This window comes from Bidens hawaiensis, unplaced genomic scaffold (assembly GCF_021521415.1).
Source record: "Bidens hawaiensis isolate Kalapana, Puna unplaced genomic scaffold, B.hawaiensis_p1.1 tig00025003_1, whole genome shotgun sequence".
In the NCBI taxonomy this organism is placed as follows: Eukaryota; Viridiplantae; Streptophyta; class Magnoliopsida; order Asterales; family Asteraceae; genus Bidens; species Bidens hawaiensis.
In genome coordinates this window covers 43,814-59,760 of record NW_027493970.1, presented here as the reverse complement: position 1 = coordinate 59,760, position 15,947 = coordinate 43,814, and the positions used below count along the sequence as shown (strand labels likewise).

Sequence of the window (15,947 nt, the reverse complement as noted above, 5' to 3'; positions counted from 1 at the left end):
AAATGAAAAACCTGGGTACAGCTTCAACGATAGCATTGTTGCACTTTCCCTTACAAAAATATTTTGCTTGAAACAGGCTCATTACTCCCTCAACCCCACCATCATTGTTGACACGATCTTTAACTGCCTTGGTGCACACCTTGTAGCTCACATAATACCATTGTGTATATTTGGACATAGGAAGTATTTTTCCACAAATAATAACTTGCTTAGACTGTAAAAACATATATATATATATATATATATATATATATATATATATGTTAGTAATGAAGTATAATTTTGATAAAAAAAACAATTTAAATTACCCTATGAAATTCTTCAAGTTCTATGATATGATGAACTCGGTAGACTTGAGAAACTCCTCGCGTAATGGAACACGAACAATTGGTGCAGAAAGACGGCTACTTGATGACGATTGAGAAGGCATTGAATCAAGATAGCTAATACAAAACAAAAAAACATATTTCGTAAATGTGAAATAGCTAATACAAAACAATCGGAAAGCAATATAAATTAAGACAAAAACCTCCTCTTGAATTCGTTGATTTCACACATGTCTTCATTGATGTACATCTTAGTAACATTAATTGAATTGGAAACACAAGGACGACCTTGAAATTAACATAAATTAAAAAGTAGTTAAATATATAATAAATTTTTAAGCTATATAAATTTAAAATAATCAATAAGAAGAAATCAATGTATCAAACCTTCATAAATCTTGTATAAGCCAAATTGTAATACGACCACTACAGGGGCTTGATCAGAATTTGCAAGAATATAAGTTGACATGTCAACCGCGTATGATCCCCAAAGAGTTAAAGGTAATTCCTTATTGCTTTTGAAAACATGTAAGCAAGTAAACATCATTTACAAAGTTAACATATAACATAAAATGAAATAAAAATCAAGTTACCTCAAACCCTTTAACCTTAAATACATCTTCTTGGTTTCAACACCATTAGATTTTGTAATGTCCTCGATTGGTGAATAATTAGCTACAACGCCAATTACATCTATATTGCAAAAAAAAAAACTTACATTAGAAATAAGCGATGATAGTTATAAAAATATAATTTGTATATAATTCTTATTAAGAATAGACGCTGGTAAATTTTTTGACGCAAACTGATATTCTTTATTATATTGTATTAATAGAAATTTAATATAAAAAATATTGTGTAACATAATACTTTCATACTATGGAGTTTGAACATTAGCTAATAATTTTTTTTTATAATGTAGTAACATTAGCTATTATGCTATTGAATATGGAAACAAAAAACATATTATAAATGACACTCATTAGGTAATAAAATGAATATAACTGTGATTACAATAATCTGTGTTGATGGCAAGATATAACGGAAAAATAACTTAAACTAAGACATGAAACCGTAATTTATAAGACAAAGCATTATAATGTAATATAATACTTACCAACAATGGTGCCAGTTTTAGTGACTTTGTCAATAAGTGAATCAATTTGATGAAACTTGAATCCGTGTAAATCACCACCAAAATCCTCACAAGGTGTAACAGTTGACTTTAAAAAGAGATTGACTTTTTTATCATTATCAACATACTTGTAGTTAGAACCGTAGTCACCAACAGAAACATTCTTTATAATATAACACATATCTTCAAATATATATCTCTCGAATCTGTATATAAATTTTTTTAATATGCTCCCATGAACCATGTTTCCCTAACAATTAAAAAGGATAAAAACTTCAACATGTTAAAAAAGAAAAGACAATATAAATGGTAATGTCCATGAAAGTAATAAAGATACATAAGATATCATACCTCTTGATCAATTAATATCATGTCTTTTGAGATGATTTGATCAGGTTTATCCAAAACATGATTATCCCAAAATCGGAGTACCCGAACTTTGATGATAGAGTCATCCTTACAATCCTTAGAACTTGGAAGTTGATTAAGCATGATAAGTTTGTTGGCATCAAACGATCTGCAAATAATAAGTTAAATGACTAAATATTTTGAAGTTAAATATTGTATAATCAAGCAACATATAAAACCGAATTATGTTCAATCAGTAACGATTTGAAACGATACAGTTTTACAATTTTTTGTGTATGACATGTGACAAAATAAAGAAATAAAAGTACTTAAAATAATTTTATTATATTTATTTTTACCTTTTGAATAATATTTAAAATCTTGTTAACACTACATGTCTAAAGAAAAAGAAAAGCATAAATCAGTATATTAATTTCAAGTTATTAATATTTTGGAAAAAAGAAAAGCATAAATCATTCGGGAAAATGGAACAAAGCAAGAAGAATTATCTTTGTTGGTATAAAACAAAGAATAATATATAAAGATGCTTTTGAATCTGGTATAAAACAAATTATATAGTGTTTTGAATCTGATATAAAACATTCAAAGGTGCTCTTTGAATAATATTTAAATCTTGTTAAAAAATGAATAATATTTAAAACAACAAAGCATACAACAGTGTGACACAACTTCATATCATTTACCTATCATATAACAAATTAACACTACATGTCTAAAGAAAAAGAAAAGCATAAATCAGTATATTAATTTCAAGTTATTAATATTTTGGAAAAAAGAAAAGCATAAATCAATTCGGGAAAATGAAACAAAGCAAGAAGAATTATCTTTGTTGGTATAAAACAAAGAATAATATATAAAGATGCTTTTGAATCTGGTATAAAACCAATTATATAGTGTTTTGAATCTGATATAAAACACTCAAATATGTTTTTTGAATAATATATAAAATCTTGTTAAAAAAAATGAATAATATTTAAAACAACAAAGCATACAGCAGTGTGACACAACTTCATTTTCATTTACCTATCATATAACAAATTAACACTACATGTCTAAAGAAAAAGAAAAGCATAAATCAGTATATTAATTTCAAGTTATTAATATTTTACAAATAAAAGTTTGTATATTCAAGCAACATATTAAACCAAGATTAAAATAAAATATAATAAAACAAAAAGTTAAATTTCATATGAATTATCTGTTTAATTTCATATGATACAATAATATAGTTATTTGTTGCATTTCATGTGAATCGTTATTTTTATAATGAAAGTACCTCGCGGCCATGACTTGAGAGGTATTTCTTGCTTGAGAACTCATACAACAGGAGTATAGAAGTGAAAAGATGGCGTGAAAGAAGATGAAAGGGGGCTGGTGTAAATATAGTGTTTTGAATCTGATATAAAATATTTAAAAAGATAAATAATAGACAATTTGGGAAAATGAAACAAAGCAAGAAGAATTATCTTTGTTGGTAAAAGAGATGAATGTGTGTTTTATGAAAGAATGGGAGGAAATGCAGATTTTCTCTTTATAGTTGACCCAAATTTAAACTAATTTTAGTAAGGCTGAAAAGGTAAAAAAATGTTTGATGCATTGGGTATAGGATTTCATACCTGTTTTGTGTAAAGTATAGAAATACACATGTTTTTAACTTTTAAGATTTGATTATACATAAAATTATAGGTTTCCATATCTTAAAATCTGTGTTGGTAAAACAGGTGTTCTTTTATTTTATTTATTTTGAACAATATTTTTGTAATTCATATATCTTTATTTTTTTATTTAAACCATCTATTATTTAAAGTCTACAATTTATTAAATTAACAAAACATTATCTTTATTTTATATATAGCAAAATAAATATTAACTTTATTAGTATAAATATTTATTAAATTAACAAAATATTATCTCTATTTTATGAAGCTTCGTGAAAATTATTTTTGTTAACTCAGCATAGTTTTTATTATTAACTTATTATAATTCTTTTATTTTTTTTTAACTAAAAACGCCATCTAAATAAACTTTAAAATTAAGATAAGAAGCATAAAACCAAGCCAAACAAAGATTAAAATTTGATGGTCTAAATTCGGGTACAAACAAAAATATAAAGAGTTAGTTCGCTAGAACTCTCAATGTGAAATTTTTTTTTTCTAAAAAATGTCAAAATATCTTGACTAAGTTAATAATGTATTCTGCTATCATAATTTATATCATCTTCATATATCTCCAGCAACATCCTAACACATTTTAGTTCATTTTTAAAGTTTAATCCTTTTTTGGTTACTTTAGTAGAACTATAATAAGTTAGTAGAAACAAATGGTTTCTTTAGTCCCAATATGATTTGGCAAAAATAAATAATTAGAAAATAAAAAAAAGAACTATAATAAGTTAGTAGAAAAATAAAGAATAGGTGGTTTAAATGAAAACCAAGAGAAATCTACTTTGGTAAATAGTTTTAGAATTCCCCATTTTGGTAGGTAGTTAATGTTTTCTCCATCCCTATTTTTGTCAAAAACTCCAAAACAAATAACCAACAACAAAATTGTCAAAGGGGCAAAGTATTGGGTATATGGTGAAAAGGTAAAAATGGTAAAAATGGTTCTAGTAAAGCTTAAAAGGTAAAAATGGTTTCATGCATTGGGTACAGGATTTAATACTTGTTTGGGGCACACAAATTTTAAAAATATAGGTTTTCATATATTCAATTTGTGATTAATAATTTAAACAACTAAAAACCGAAATTATAGGTTTCCATATCTTCAGTCAATTAAAAAAATCAAAATTTAATACTTGATATGAATAGTTTAAAACTAATATTGATAAGATTCCAGATTTTTAGCTAACTTATAATGGTTTTCAAGTTTATTGTTTTTTTTTATAAAACTAATAATTATTTTAATGTTTAAAAATATTTGTCACAAATATGTACCTGATGGAGAATAAATTCCATTAACCTGTTACGAACTCCCCATTTTGGACTCGAACCAAGCATGCATACAATGCTCTACGGACATCATGTCGGTTAAGGTAGTCAACGATTTCATCTTTCACACAAACATTACCCTCTCTGTTACTCGCTGAAAAAGCCACACAATATCAAGATCTGTATAATATTCTATATGAATGTGAAATGCTGAAAATGTGTGTTAAAAATACATATTGTTAGTTGTTTCAAGAAACAAACTAATAAATAAGGTGTCTATCTTGAAATAAAGATTTATAATTGTTTTTTTAATAAAAAGTTTGTGGTTTGTAAATGAATTCAAGATGGAGGTTTTGTCTTTATAGTTGACCCATCCATAAATAAGTTTTTTATGATTGAACAGTTTGAAATCAGTTCCACTTGCAGTGAGGCTGAAAAGGAAAAAATTGTTTCATGCATTGGATATAGGATTTGATACTTGATTGGTGCAAAGTATAGAAATACACAATTTGTTATGTTTTTAGCTAAGTTATATTGATTTCCAATTTTTTGGGTAAAACTAATAAGGTTTTAATGTTTAGAATATTTAACATTAACATCATCATAACTATACTTATACATGTTATAAATACAGAAATATGCATTAATGAATATATAATTTGACACAAATATATACCCGATGAAGAATAAATTCCAATAAGTTGTTTGTGCTCATGACAACCTTTGTAACCGGTCCATGGTTGGTTGCTACATGCTCCCATCAATGATATTACCAAGTCTTGATCTGCATTTTTAAACAAAAATCAATGCATAATATAGGCTATTTTTCGAGTACATGCTCCCATCAATGATATTACATGCTCACAAATATATACCTGATGAAGAATAAATTCCAATAAGTTGTATGTTTTTTAGGCTATTTTTGGAGTCAATTAGTCAAATGAACCAACTAAAATGATAAATGAAAACAAAGAGAGAAGAAGAGTTGTTTCCATTACTTTAATTCGTTGGTAGCAAATTTCTATATTTGTTACGTCCTAATGTCATGAAAGGGTCTGAGTATATAATGAATCTCAATAATTCTATCATATTTAATTTCTAAAACTTAACTTATTAAAAATTTCTTAATGGACGGACAGAGACATGAATTTTCGTTCGGTTGAGTGTTCGTGAACCGTCCGTTTGTCGGCCAAAAACTTAACGGACGGACACGAACATGCTCTTGTTTGGTCTTGTTCGGTCCGTGTACACCCGCTATGATAATAAATATCAAATAAGAAAATCTCATTTTTCTCACATCTTCATCTAGTAAATGGGCTACTAAAGGATACAAAAACTCATATTAGTTTTAGTCACTATATGAATTATCCTAAAGTTTCATGTATCCGTTAGTTTTTTCATAAAATAAATTTAGTTGAGGCATTTCATCGAGCACCTTATGTGCATACCTTCTCAGCCTTCTAATTGTGCTGAACAAACAAAGGATTAATCCTCCAAGCTCATTTATTTCAATCTAAGTAATATAAATATGTTGTTAAATTAAAAAGGTAACTAAATTCACATAAATCAACAAAAGAAAATCAAATCAAATTAATTACTAACCATGATGTGCTGCAATTGGAGAAAAAAGCATGATATAAATCAGCAGCGAACGAGGGTCGCGTGTATCGGAGAACAAATGAGGCAAATAGTAATCAGGTTCTTCAACAATGACAGCGTCATAGGGCTTGTAACAGGTGAGGTGTTGAAAATGGGTGAGAAGTTGTTATGGAGTGACACGTGGGTGAATTTGGTATTCATTTATTATACAAGGTAAATCAAATGAAGGCGTAGAGAAAGATATGATGGTAGTAAACAGACCCGTAAATTTGGTTCGGTTTAATCCATGCTATCATGTCCAGATAGGGAAGGCATCATGTCTTCTGCTCGAGGTTTTATGGAGACTCACTTAATAAACGAGTTAGAGCCCGAGCTAGCTCAAGTGCCTAAATGAGTTTTTTATTTTATAATAACTATTTAGACCAATGTTTTAAACACCAGTACGTACCGGAAGGTTGAACCGGTTATACCGGAATTCGGTAATGCAACCGGTATTTAGACGGTATTTTTAGGCGGTTTGCTAAAACATCGTACTACCAGTTTTTTTTTAAATACCGGTATACACCGGCAAACCGGTTTAAAACCAAACGATTTTTATATTCTTTTGCAGCCCATATTTTTAAAAAATGACTTTTAATGTAGTGGATAAAGTTAAAACAAGTAAACGCAATAAACAACGATTCATTAATCAACCAATTTTGTATAATCCAAGGTTGGTTTTTTTACATCTTTTGTAATTGATGAATCTAACTATACTATTAAAGCAATAGGCTTTAAGTCAAATTCCCCTCTTCCTATTGGTTCTTCATTAGACTTTTCATGTATATCAATCACTTGTCTAATTTTCATCTTAATAAAATAAATAAAAAATAAATTAAATTACTAAACAATCAATGATTATTAATAATTCATGTGAATAAAAAAATGTTAAAATAAATTAAAATACAAGACAATTAATGATTATTAATAATTATTAAATATTTTTAAAATCTGGTCAAACATCATAATTAACCTATTAATGTAACTATTTTTAAAATATGGTCAAACATCATAACTAACCTATTAATGTAATTATGATATTAATTATTCTAATTATTATAAGAATTCAAAAACTTACTAAATTACCTCATTTATATTATATAAATCTCAAAATTGAAAATTCTAATCATTTTAATATCTCTCTCACTCTCACTCTCTCTCTCTCTCTCTCAGTTTCGTCTCTCTTTCGGTTAATTCTTCCACCGTCTCTTATATTCCGGTAATGGCCGATTTTGTAATATGTTTTTCCGGTAAGGTTCTATTGTTTTCCGGTAAGGTTTTCCGGTAATATTTTACATTTATTTTAAATTTTATATGATTTTTTTTATAATCTCTTTAGGTTGTAAATCAAAATCCAAGATTTAATTGATATGTTGAATTTATTACGGTTTTCCGATAACGTTTTCCAGTAAGGTTTTATATTTATTTTAATTTTTATATTACTTTGTTATAATATTATTCCGGTAAGGTTTTATATCAATTACAATTAATTTTGATACTCTAATCTTATTATATTCCGATAAGGTTTTATATCAATTACAATTAATTTTGTTTTTTGTTTTTGTTTGTATTTATATTAATAACTATATGATTTTTTCTTATAATCTCTTTAGGTTATATATCAAACTCGAAGATTCAATGGAGATCTTCACTATTTCGTTTTTCCGGTAACGCGATTCAAATTTTCCAGTTGTAAACTATAACATCAATTTTACATTTTTTTTCACATGATTCAAATCTTCCATAATTTGTAATTTATTTATTATGTGATATTAATATTAATATTAATATTTAATTTTATCATTTCAGGTTATTGTCCCTAACTTGATATAGCAAATTTCATGGATTGAAGATTGTTTTATAAGATGCCTTTTATTTTTGTTTAATATTGATGTATATTTATATTAGTATTCATGTATTTATTTATTTTTCACAATTTATGTAATTCAATTGATTATTATTTAATCCGGAAATGAAATTTAGTTTATTATACTATAAGACATTAAATTATCTTTAGTAAGATAATCAGTCTTATATTGTTGTTGGTCAAAGTTCAATTAAATCATCAATGTCAACGCAATTTAAAACATTATTATACTTCTGAATATTATCTTGCTTTACATTTTTAGATTTATACACATTTAATATGGCATTTGAGAAACCGATTTTCCACATTCAAATGTCACACACACACACACACATATATATATATATCAAAATTAAATTCTCACCATTTATATGAAATTTACAAAAATATGCTATAGAGTTTTAATTTCACCATTTGTTAAAAAACCGAATTGCATTATATTAATTTTTTTAATAAAATATGTTATAGGTTAGAGCCCGTGTTCCACACGTATGGAAATTGTAATAAAAATAAAAAAAATATTATATGTAATACGTAAATTCAATTATTTCATATGATACTTTTTATTTACGACTTTTATTTTTATTCATTTAAATCAAATTATAACTTAAAGTATTAAAATTGAAATACATGTATATAAAAAAATTAAAAGATTTGTCCATGATTTTCAGCATTTGATAATTTTCCAAGATTTAGCCATAGTATTAATTTATAAAGTCGAATTTTTGTTATTGAATTAAATTATTATAAAATAAAATTAATGAAGAATTTTATATAGAACTGTAAAAGGTCAAATATTATTCTTTATAAATTTATATGACTAAGTTAATATAATTTTAGAATGGTAATTAAATGAAAAGCAATGGATAAAGGATTTTATGCATTTAATGAATTGTTATACATTTTAATAAATGTTAATTAGGTGGAAAATGTATTTAAAGGAATTGCGTATGTGGAATCCAATGTGGACACTCTATAAGGATGCAATGTGGAAAAATCATTTTGTTTTAATAGTATAGTTAGATTATGCATAAATTAAGGATCGGTTAAAAATATTTGTGTTTATTTTAAACATTCATTTTGACATAATTAAAATGTTTTAATCTTCTTACCACTATTATATGCACAAATTAAGGACTAAATGGTTTTATTTTAGGCCATAATTTTGGCGTAATTAAAAGACTTTATTATAATCTTTCATTAAAATTCTAACAATATTATATAACGATTAATTGGTATTTAAATAAAATTTTAATAAAAAGATGGAAACTATTTTGAGGATGGAAAAATTTTAATATGGGTTTTATTTTTACAATTAAGTTTTCCATAATTAAAAGATTCAAGTTTTCATTTTATAACTATTATATGCATAATTATGTATAAATTAAGGATTATGTAGTTTTATTTTAAACAACGTTTTTGACATAATTAAAATATATTAATATTATCTTAAACTATTCAAATAACATTAACATGGAAAGTATTTTGAGATTTAGAAACTTGTAATGAGATTTTTATTTTAAGCATTCAATTTTTCATAATTAAAAGATTATAATCTTACAACTATTATACGCATAATTATGCATAAATTAAGGAACATGGGGTTTTATTTTAAGCAATAATTTTGACATAATTAACATATTATTATAGTATAATATTGAATTCAAATTCAATTAGAATCGTGTAATCATTAATTGGTATTTTAATGAAATTCTAAAAAAGTCTTGATAATATTTTGATATTGGAAAATATTTAAGGCTGATTTTTTAACTTCAACTAACATTATATAATCATTAATTGGTATTATAATGGAATTTTAACCTTAACTAGAAAGTATTTTAAGATTGAAAAATTTTTAATGCATAGTTTTATTTTAAGTATTCATTTTAACATAATTAAAATGCTTTAATATTAGAACTATTATACGAATCTATAATTATGAATAATTTAAGGACCATATTGCTTTATTTTAAACAATAATTAAAATATTATAATATAATCTTGATATGGAATTCAAATTCAAATAGAACTTGTAACAATTAATTGTTACTTTAATGGAATTCTAAAAAAATGTTGGAAAGATTTTGAGATTGGAAAATTTTTAATGCGAGATATTTAACTTCAAAATGTATACAAAATGGAAAGATTAACATAAACAATTCAAATTTAGCAAACATATTATGGCGATAGTACAAAAATAAATACAAGAAAATATCAATACTTTATAAATTCAAAACCAAGAAAAATTATAAAAATGGTTAATTACAATACCTTTCTTTGATACAACCTATTAAAAGAAAACAAATATATGGTTAATTACAATGAATAATTATAAATAAAAAAAATGAAATACATAATTACTGAAATATACCAATTTGCAGTTCATTTTATGATGATTGTATAACACAATGGCATCGAAAAACCATTTGAAGTTGGCTCCTTGGATGGAGTTCTAACTGTCCATTTGTTGTCATGTTTATTTAAAATAAATATAATCAATTGTATTCGACGAACACACATCAGCGAGTATTTCAACCAATCCATTTGCAAAACATACACCTTTACAATATTTGTTAACAAAACATTATAACACGACACCTTATATTATTGAATTTGAAGTGTTTGAGGTATATCTTTAAACTTATCGTTAATAGTTTCCACAAATTCATTTGGAAGTTTTAGAAAAAAATATTATAAATTAAAATATATAAAACCTACCTAAAATATTATAATTGATAGAAATATTACAATTTTTTATCGTTATTAGTTTCCACAAATTCATTTGGAAGTTTCTGAAAAAGTCATAGAGTTTTTTTTAACGCCAAGAGAACTACTTACTAGCATTTTGAACGGTAACATTTTATTTTAAACGCGTTAATACACTATATTGTATTAAAATACAATTTTTTTTATTAACTAAAATATAGTAAATAAAAATTAATATGTTATTAACTAAATATTAGGCACTTGTAACATAAAATTATAAATGATTTTTAATATATTTATTATTAACTACATTATACCTTTTTAATAAACATGTATTAAGTATGGTAACTTCCAATTTAAATTCAATAATGGACCATAAACTTGGTTTTACATTTCCAATTATAATTTGATTATTTAAATTTTAATTTATAAGTACATGCATACATTAAGTATCATAACTTTCATTCTAATTTCATTCCATGGTCTCACTTTAAGTTGAATCTTTTGAAACGACATTCCTTTTTTAATCACCATTAATTAATTTATCTATTAAAAATAGTAATAAAATATTTTGGTTTATCATATACTGGTCAGTCAATACTTTTATAAAAATTTAGAAACACATATGATATTTATTATCTCTTATTTGGAAACAATATAAGTATATTTTTAAATTTTGACATTTTCATAGAGAATTAAATTTTATTTAATTTAACAATATTATAATTATAGTAAATATAATTTTTAATAATTTCATTTTCAAAAGTAATTCAACATTTACTTCAAGTGTATAACACATCACTAATTCTTTCATTTCTTAAACCAATTATCTGCAACTCATTCTTTTCATTAGCATTGAAGGTCTATAATTTTATTTTATATTAGTGCATTCAAGGTCTACTTTATCATTTTATATATAGGCTAATGGAACAACCCAAGGTTATCCTATTGAATGGTCACAATGCCCGAAAAGAGTATTGTGTTTTGAAAGTTCATATTCTAGATATGTGACATTTGAAGGAAAAAAACAAATCAAACAAAGACTGATCAATAGAGACGATACTAATAGATGAGAGGGTAATTTATCATTCTTTAACTGTTTTTCAAAACCAGATTGCTATTTGTTTTAACTTTTTGTCTTATAACTATCATTTTATTCATTCATAATGAATTAAACAGAGCAATAGAATTAAATCATACATGATAATACAATGTATCTTCCGACATTATGTGTTCCTACGTGAGAATGAAACCAACTTGGTTTTTATTGCTTAGCCTTAGTGGAAGTGGAACATGTGGATGGATATGAAACCACATGACATGAATGCTTAGTTTACTTCAAAATGTTTTTTTAAAATTCCAAACAGTTTTGTGATTCCAATTTATATGAATAGTTCAAGATTCTAATTTGTTTACGAGATTCACCAAAAGTCTATTAATATTCCAAACGTTTATTAATTTTATCTTTTGCCCAATCTAAAATTAATTTTATGTTAACTAACATGTAAAACTTTATTTAATTAGATAGAAAAAAATATATCTTATATGAAGCTATAAAAAACATTTTATAATGGTTAAAAAGTAAATAATATAATATTCAAATATATAATTAAATTTTTTTACGTGGCGAATTTCCTAATTTCCACCCGTGTACTACACGGGTTAGTAACCTAGTTTCATATCTATACTACTAAATAAATAAGACTTTCCTTATGCCACGTGGCATCTTCTTACCACATTCTTTCTCATCATTTCCCGCCTCCCATAAAACTCATTTTCTAAACTGGGTATCCAACCCATTTTCTCTCCTAACAACATTCATTTTATTTAGAGAAACCCTAAATCTCTCTTTCTCCTTTCTATTCAATTGATCTGCAGAACTCAAAATCAACATGTCTTCATCATCTTCATCGTTAGCGCCTCTCACCACAGATCTGGCCATCTTATCATCATCCATGATCCGCCTCTCATCCACAGATCCGGCCATCTTATTTATAATTCCTCCCACCGCAGATCCGCCTCTCATCCACAGATCCAGACACCTCTCCATAGTTGACTATTCAATCGGAACTTTTATTTCGGTCGGTATGCCTCTCTTCGATTACTATCATATTTTTAAATTGTTTAATTTTATGTATTGCTATGCTATTTGTAAACATTCTTGATTGGTCAAAGTCAAACAAGTGCATGTGTACATCACGCTAACACATGTTCTCACCATTATTATTATTATTATTATTATTAGTATTATTATTTGATTCTTTCATTCCATCTGTTATTCATTCCAAATTCATAATTCATCATCTTCAAGGTATGATCTAATTACACCTTATTTGCTATTTGATTTCTGAATATTGAACATGGGTTTTGTTTGAATTGAAGTTTTAGACTAATTCTTTGTTAATTAGGTTGATTAATTAGACACGTGCTAAAGCTTGAAGAATTGATAAATTAATTTATGATGATGGGTTTTTGTGTTTTGGATGGAACTTTAATGGGTTTTTGAGCACTTTGGATTTAGTTCTTGTGTTTTGGATGGAACTTTAATGGGTTTTTGAGCACTTTGGATTTAGTTCCATTTAATGGGTTTTTATGAGAAACAATATGTATATATAATCACAACTACTAGCTTGGTTTAGTGACAAAATGGTATGTCTTTCAACCAAAAGGTTATGGGTCTAACCTCACTTGAGACATTTTAACCGTATTTTTTTTTATAAAAAAATGCTTTTTACCCAACCAAATCATTAGGCCCAAAAAATTAAGGCTCATTTCCGTGCTATAAGGTAGGATTTCGTGTAAAGGTACTCGTTTATAAGTAATTAGATAACCGTAAGGAAGTATAACAATAAAGCTGATGTTTTTAAAAACTTAATAGAAATCCACAAGTGTCTTATTGAGAAGGGTTAGGGGTCTTGTTCGGGTTTTCTTTAAGTGACTATTTTATGATCCCAGTTCCATAACAAAGCATTTTTATGATTAATTGATAACTGAAACTTTGGAGATTCTAGCCTAGGTGGTTGTCTGTCATCATTTGAATTAAGTTCAGATTTTAAGTCGAATCGTCTTCAGTTTTATTAGTTTTAGTTTTTAGTAAAACCCCCCTTTTAAAAATAAATAAATAGTCATGTCTGTAATTAAGTGTAATTTAGATAGTTAACATAATTTAAAGAGTTTATTGGTTCGATATCCGGACTTACTAAACTGTAATAGAGTCGACTGGTACACTTGCCGGTTAGTAGTTTTAGTTAAGTTTAAGAGTCTAGAATTTATTACTTGGTGTCATTATTAGCGTGTTTTTACATAACTACTTTTAGCACATCAATTTTTTGGCGCCATTGCCGGGGAATTTTGGCGATTTCGTTCACTAGCTTTGATTAGACTTGCTTGATACATATGTGCTATTGGTTTTGTTTTTGTATTTTTTTAATTGTAAGAGTCTAGAATTATTACTTAGTGTCTAGATTAGCATATGTTAGTTAATAATTTTATAACTAATTTTAGCACATTATTAACTCATCAATCACGAACTTAGACGACCATTTCACACTATAACGCTAACTTCCCCTCAACGATTTAAAGTTAATTTGGTGATTTTTATTCCATTTGGACCATTTTGTAATTGATTCACAAATTAAACGAATTCATGTTCTCCAAGATCAATTCTGTTAAATGTTGACCCCAGCTCACTTACCTTCGATTTGTGTTCTTGGTGCTCAATTAATCGAGTTTTGAAGTGTTGACTTTCCTTAGTCAAAGTTCTCATCTTTTTAGGGTTTGCTCATTCAAATTGGATTCTGGGTAAATACACAAAAGTTGTTCATTTTCACATTATAAACGACACACCTCAATCAATTTCAATGATTGATGGGGTTTCCGTGGCCAATTTCAATTTGCCTCGTTTTGGGTATATGTTTATCTTAATTTGGGGCTCTTCAATTTTTCAATGAATTGACCCGACTTAGCTACTGACCCTTTTACATTTTATTTTTATCTCAATATTTTGAACATTTTAAACCCAAATACGGTCTCATACTAGCATTTGGTTCAGACATGCACAGACATTCGTTTAACTCTAGCTTTTGTAATTACTAGAGTTAAGGAATGGATTAATCAATAGTTCTTATTCGGTTCAACTCGCTTTCAAATATAGAATTTATATTTAACTTTTCAAAATATTTTTATTCAAATTCAGTCAGCTTGCTTATCTCTCGTTTTCTTTATAACGAGAGTTATACTATGCAATTTTTAGTAGTTATGGTTCGTTTCTTTCTGGTTTTTATCATAGTTTTTATTTCTGGACTTTTTTAGTTTTTTTGTTTAAGTTTTGTCGGCTTTCTTGTTCTCACACAGCTTATCTACTTCATTTAACTCGCCTTATAACAAAGGTGAGTGATCACTTACCTCTTTAATGTATTCTTGTTTTGGGGGCCTTATGCATACAAGAACAAACTTAGTAACTTATAATAGTACATACTCAAATACAATTCCACTATTTGCGTGATTGTGTAATTGCTCGATTAGTTGCTAAATGCTATATGACTATGTGTTTACTTCTTTATGGTTGGTATCTCATCCTCATAGTATGGTCATATGCCGTCTGAGTAACTTGACCAAATTTTGGGTCAAGGGGAAATGAAAATTATTTTTTTCATTATTGTACTAGTTGTTGTGATTCGCATGTCACATGAAGTTGCCTATTTTTATTTGTTATATATATATCATATCGTGGTTACTAACTCAACACATTAATGTTGTTGACAATATATATTATTTTTACGCATATCGCATGTGGCTATTTGGGATGATGTAGAGATGAAGGATTAGTATGGACCTTAAGATTTTAAAAAAATAAAGAACATTTGTTTGATTTTGAGATTTATTTAATGGTTTTAGTTTATTTCATGTTTTATTGAAACATGGTGTTCTTTAATTTGAATTGAATAAATTAGATAATGACAACTGAATTAATTAGTGTC

The 15,947-nt window shown here is 26.4% G+C and overlaps 1 protein-coding gene across 1 annotated transcript; it reads right to left on the bottom strand.

The window, feature by feature from the left end:
* Positions 1-318: 318 nt before the first annotated feature.
* On the bottom strand, positions 319-4,833 carry LOC143570508 (replication protein A 70 kDa DNA-binding subunit A-like). The gene is made up of 6 exons (XM_077056143.1): positions 4,764-4,833; positions 1,813-1,978; positions 1,444-1,711; positions 714-1,019; positions 530-614; positions 319-443 (listed from the first exon to the last, which is right to left on the bottom strand). The coding sequence occupies exons 2-4, from the start codon at positions 1,951-1,953 to the stop codon at positions 916-918; spliced, it is 513 nt and encodes a 170-aa protein (XP_076912258.1). The 5' UTR covers positions 1,954-1,978; positions 4,764-4,833; the 3' UTR covers positions 319-443; positions 530-614; positions 714-915.
* Between the last annotated feature and the right edge of the window lie 11,114 nt (positions 4,834-15,947).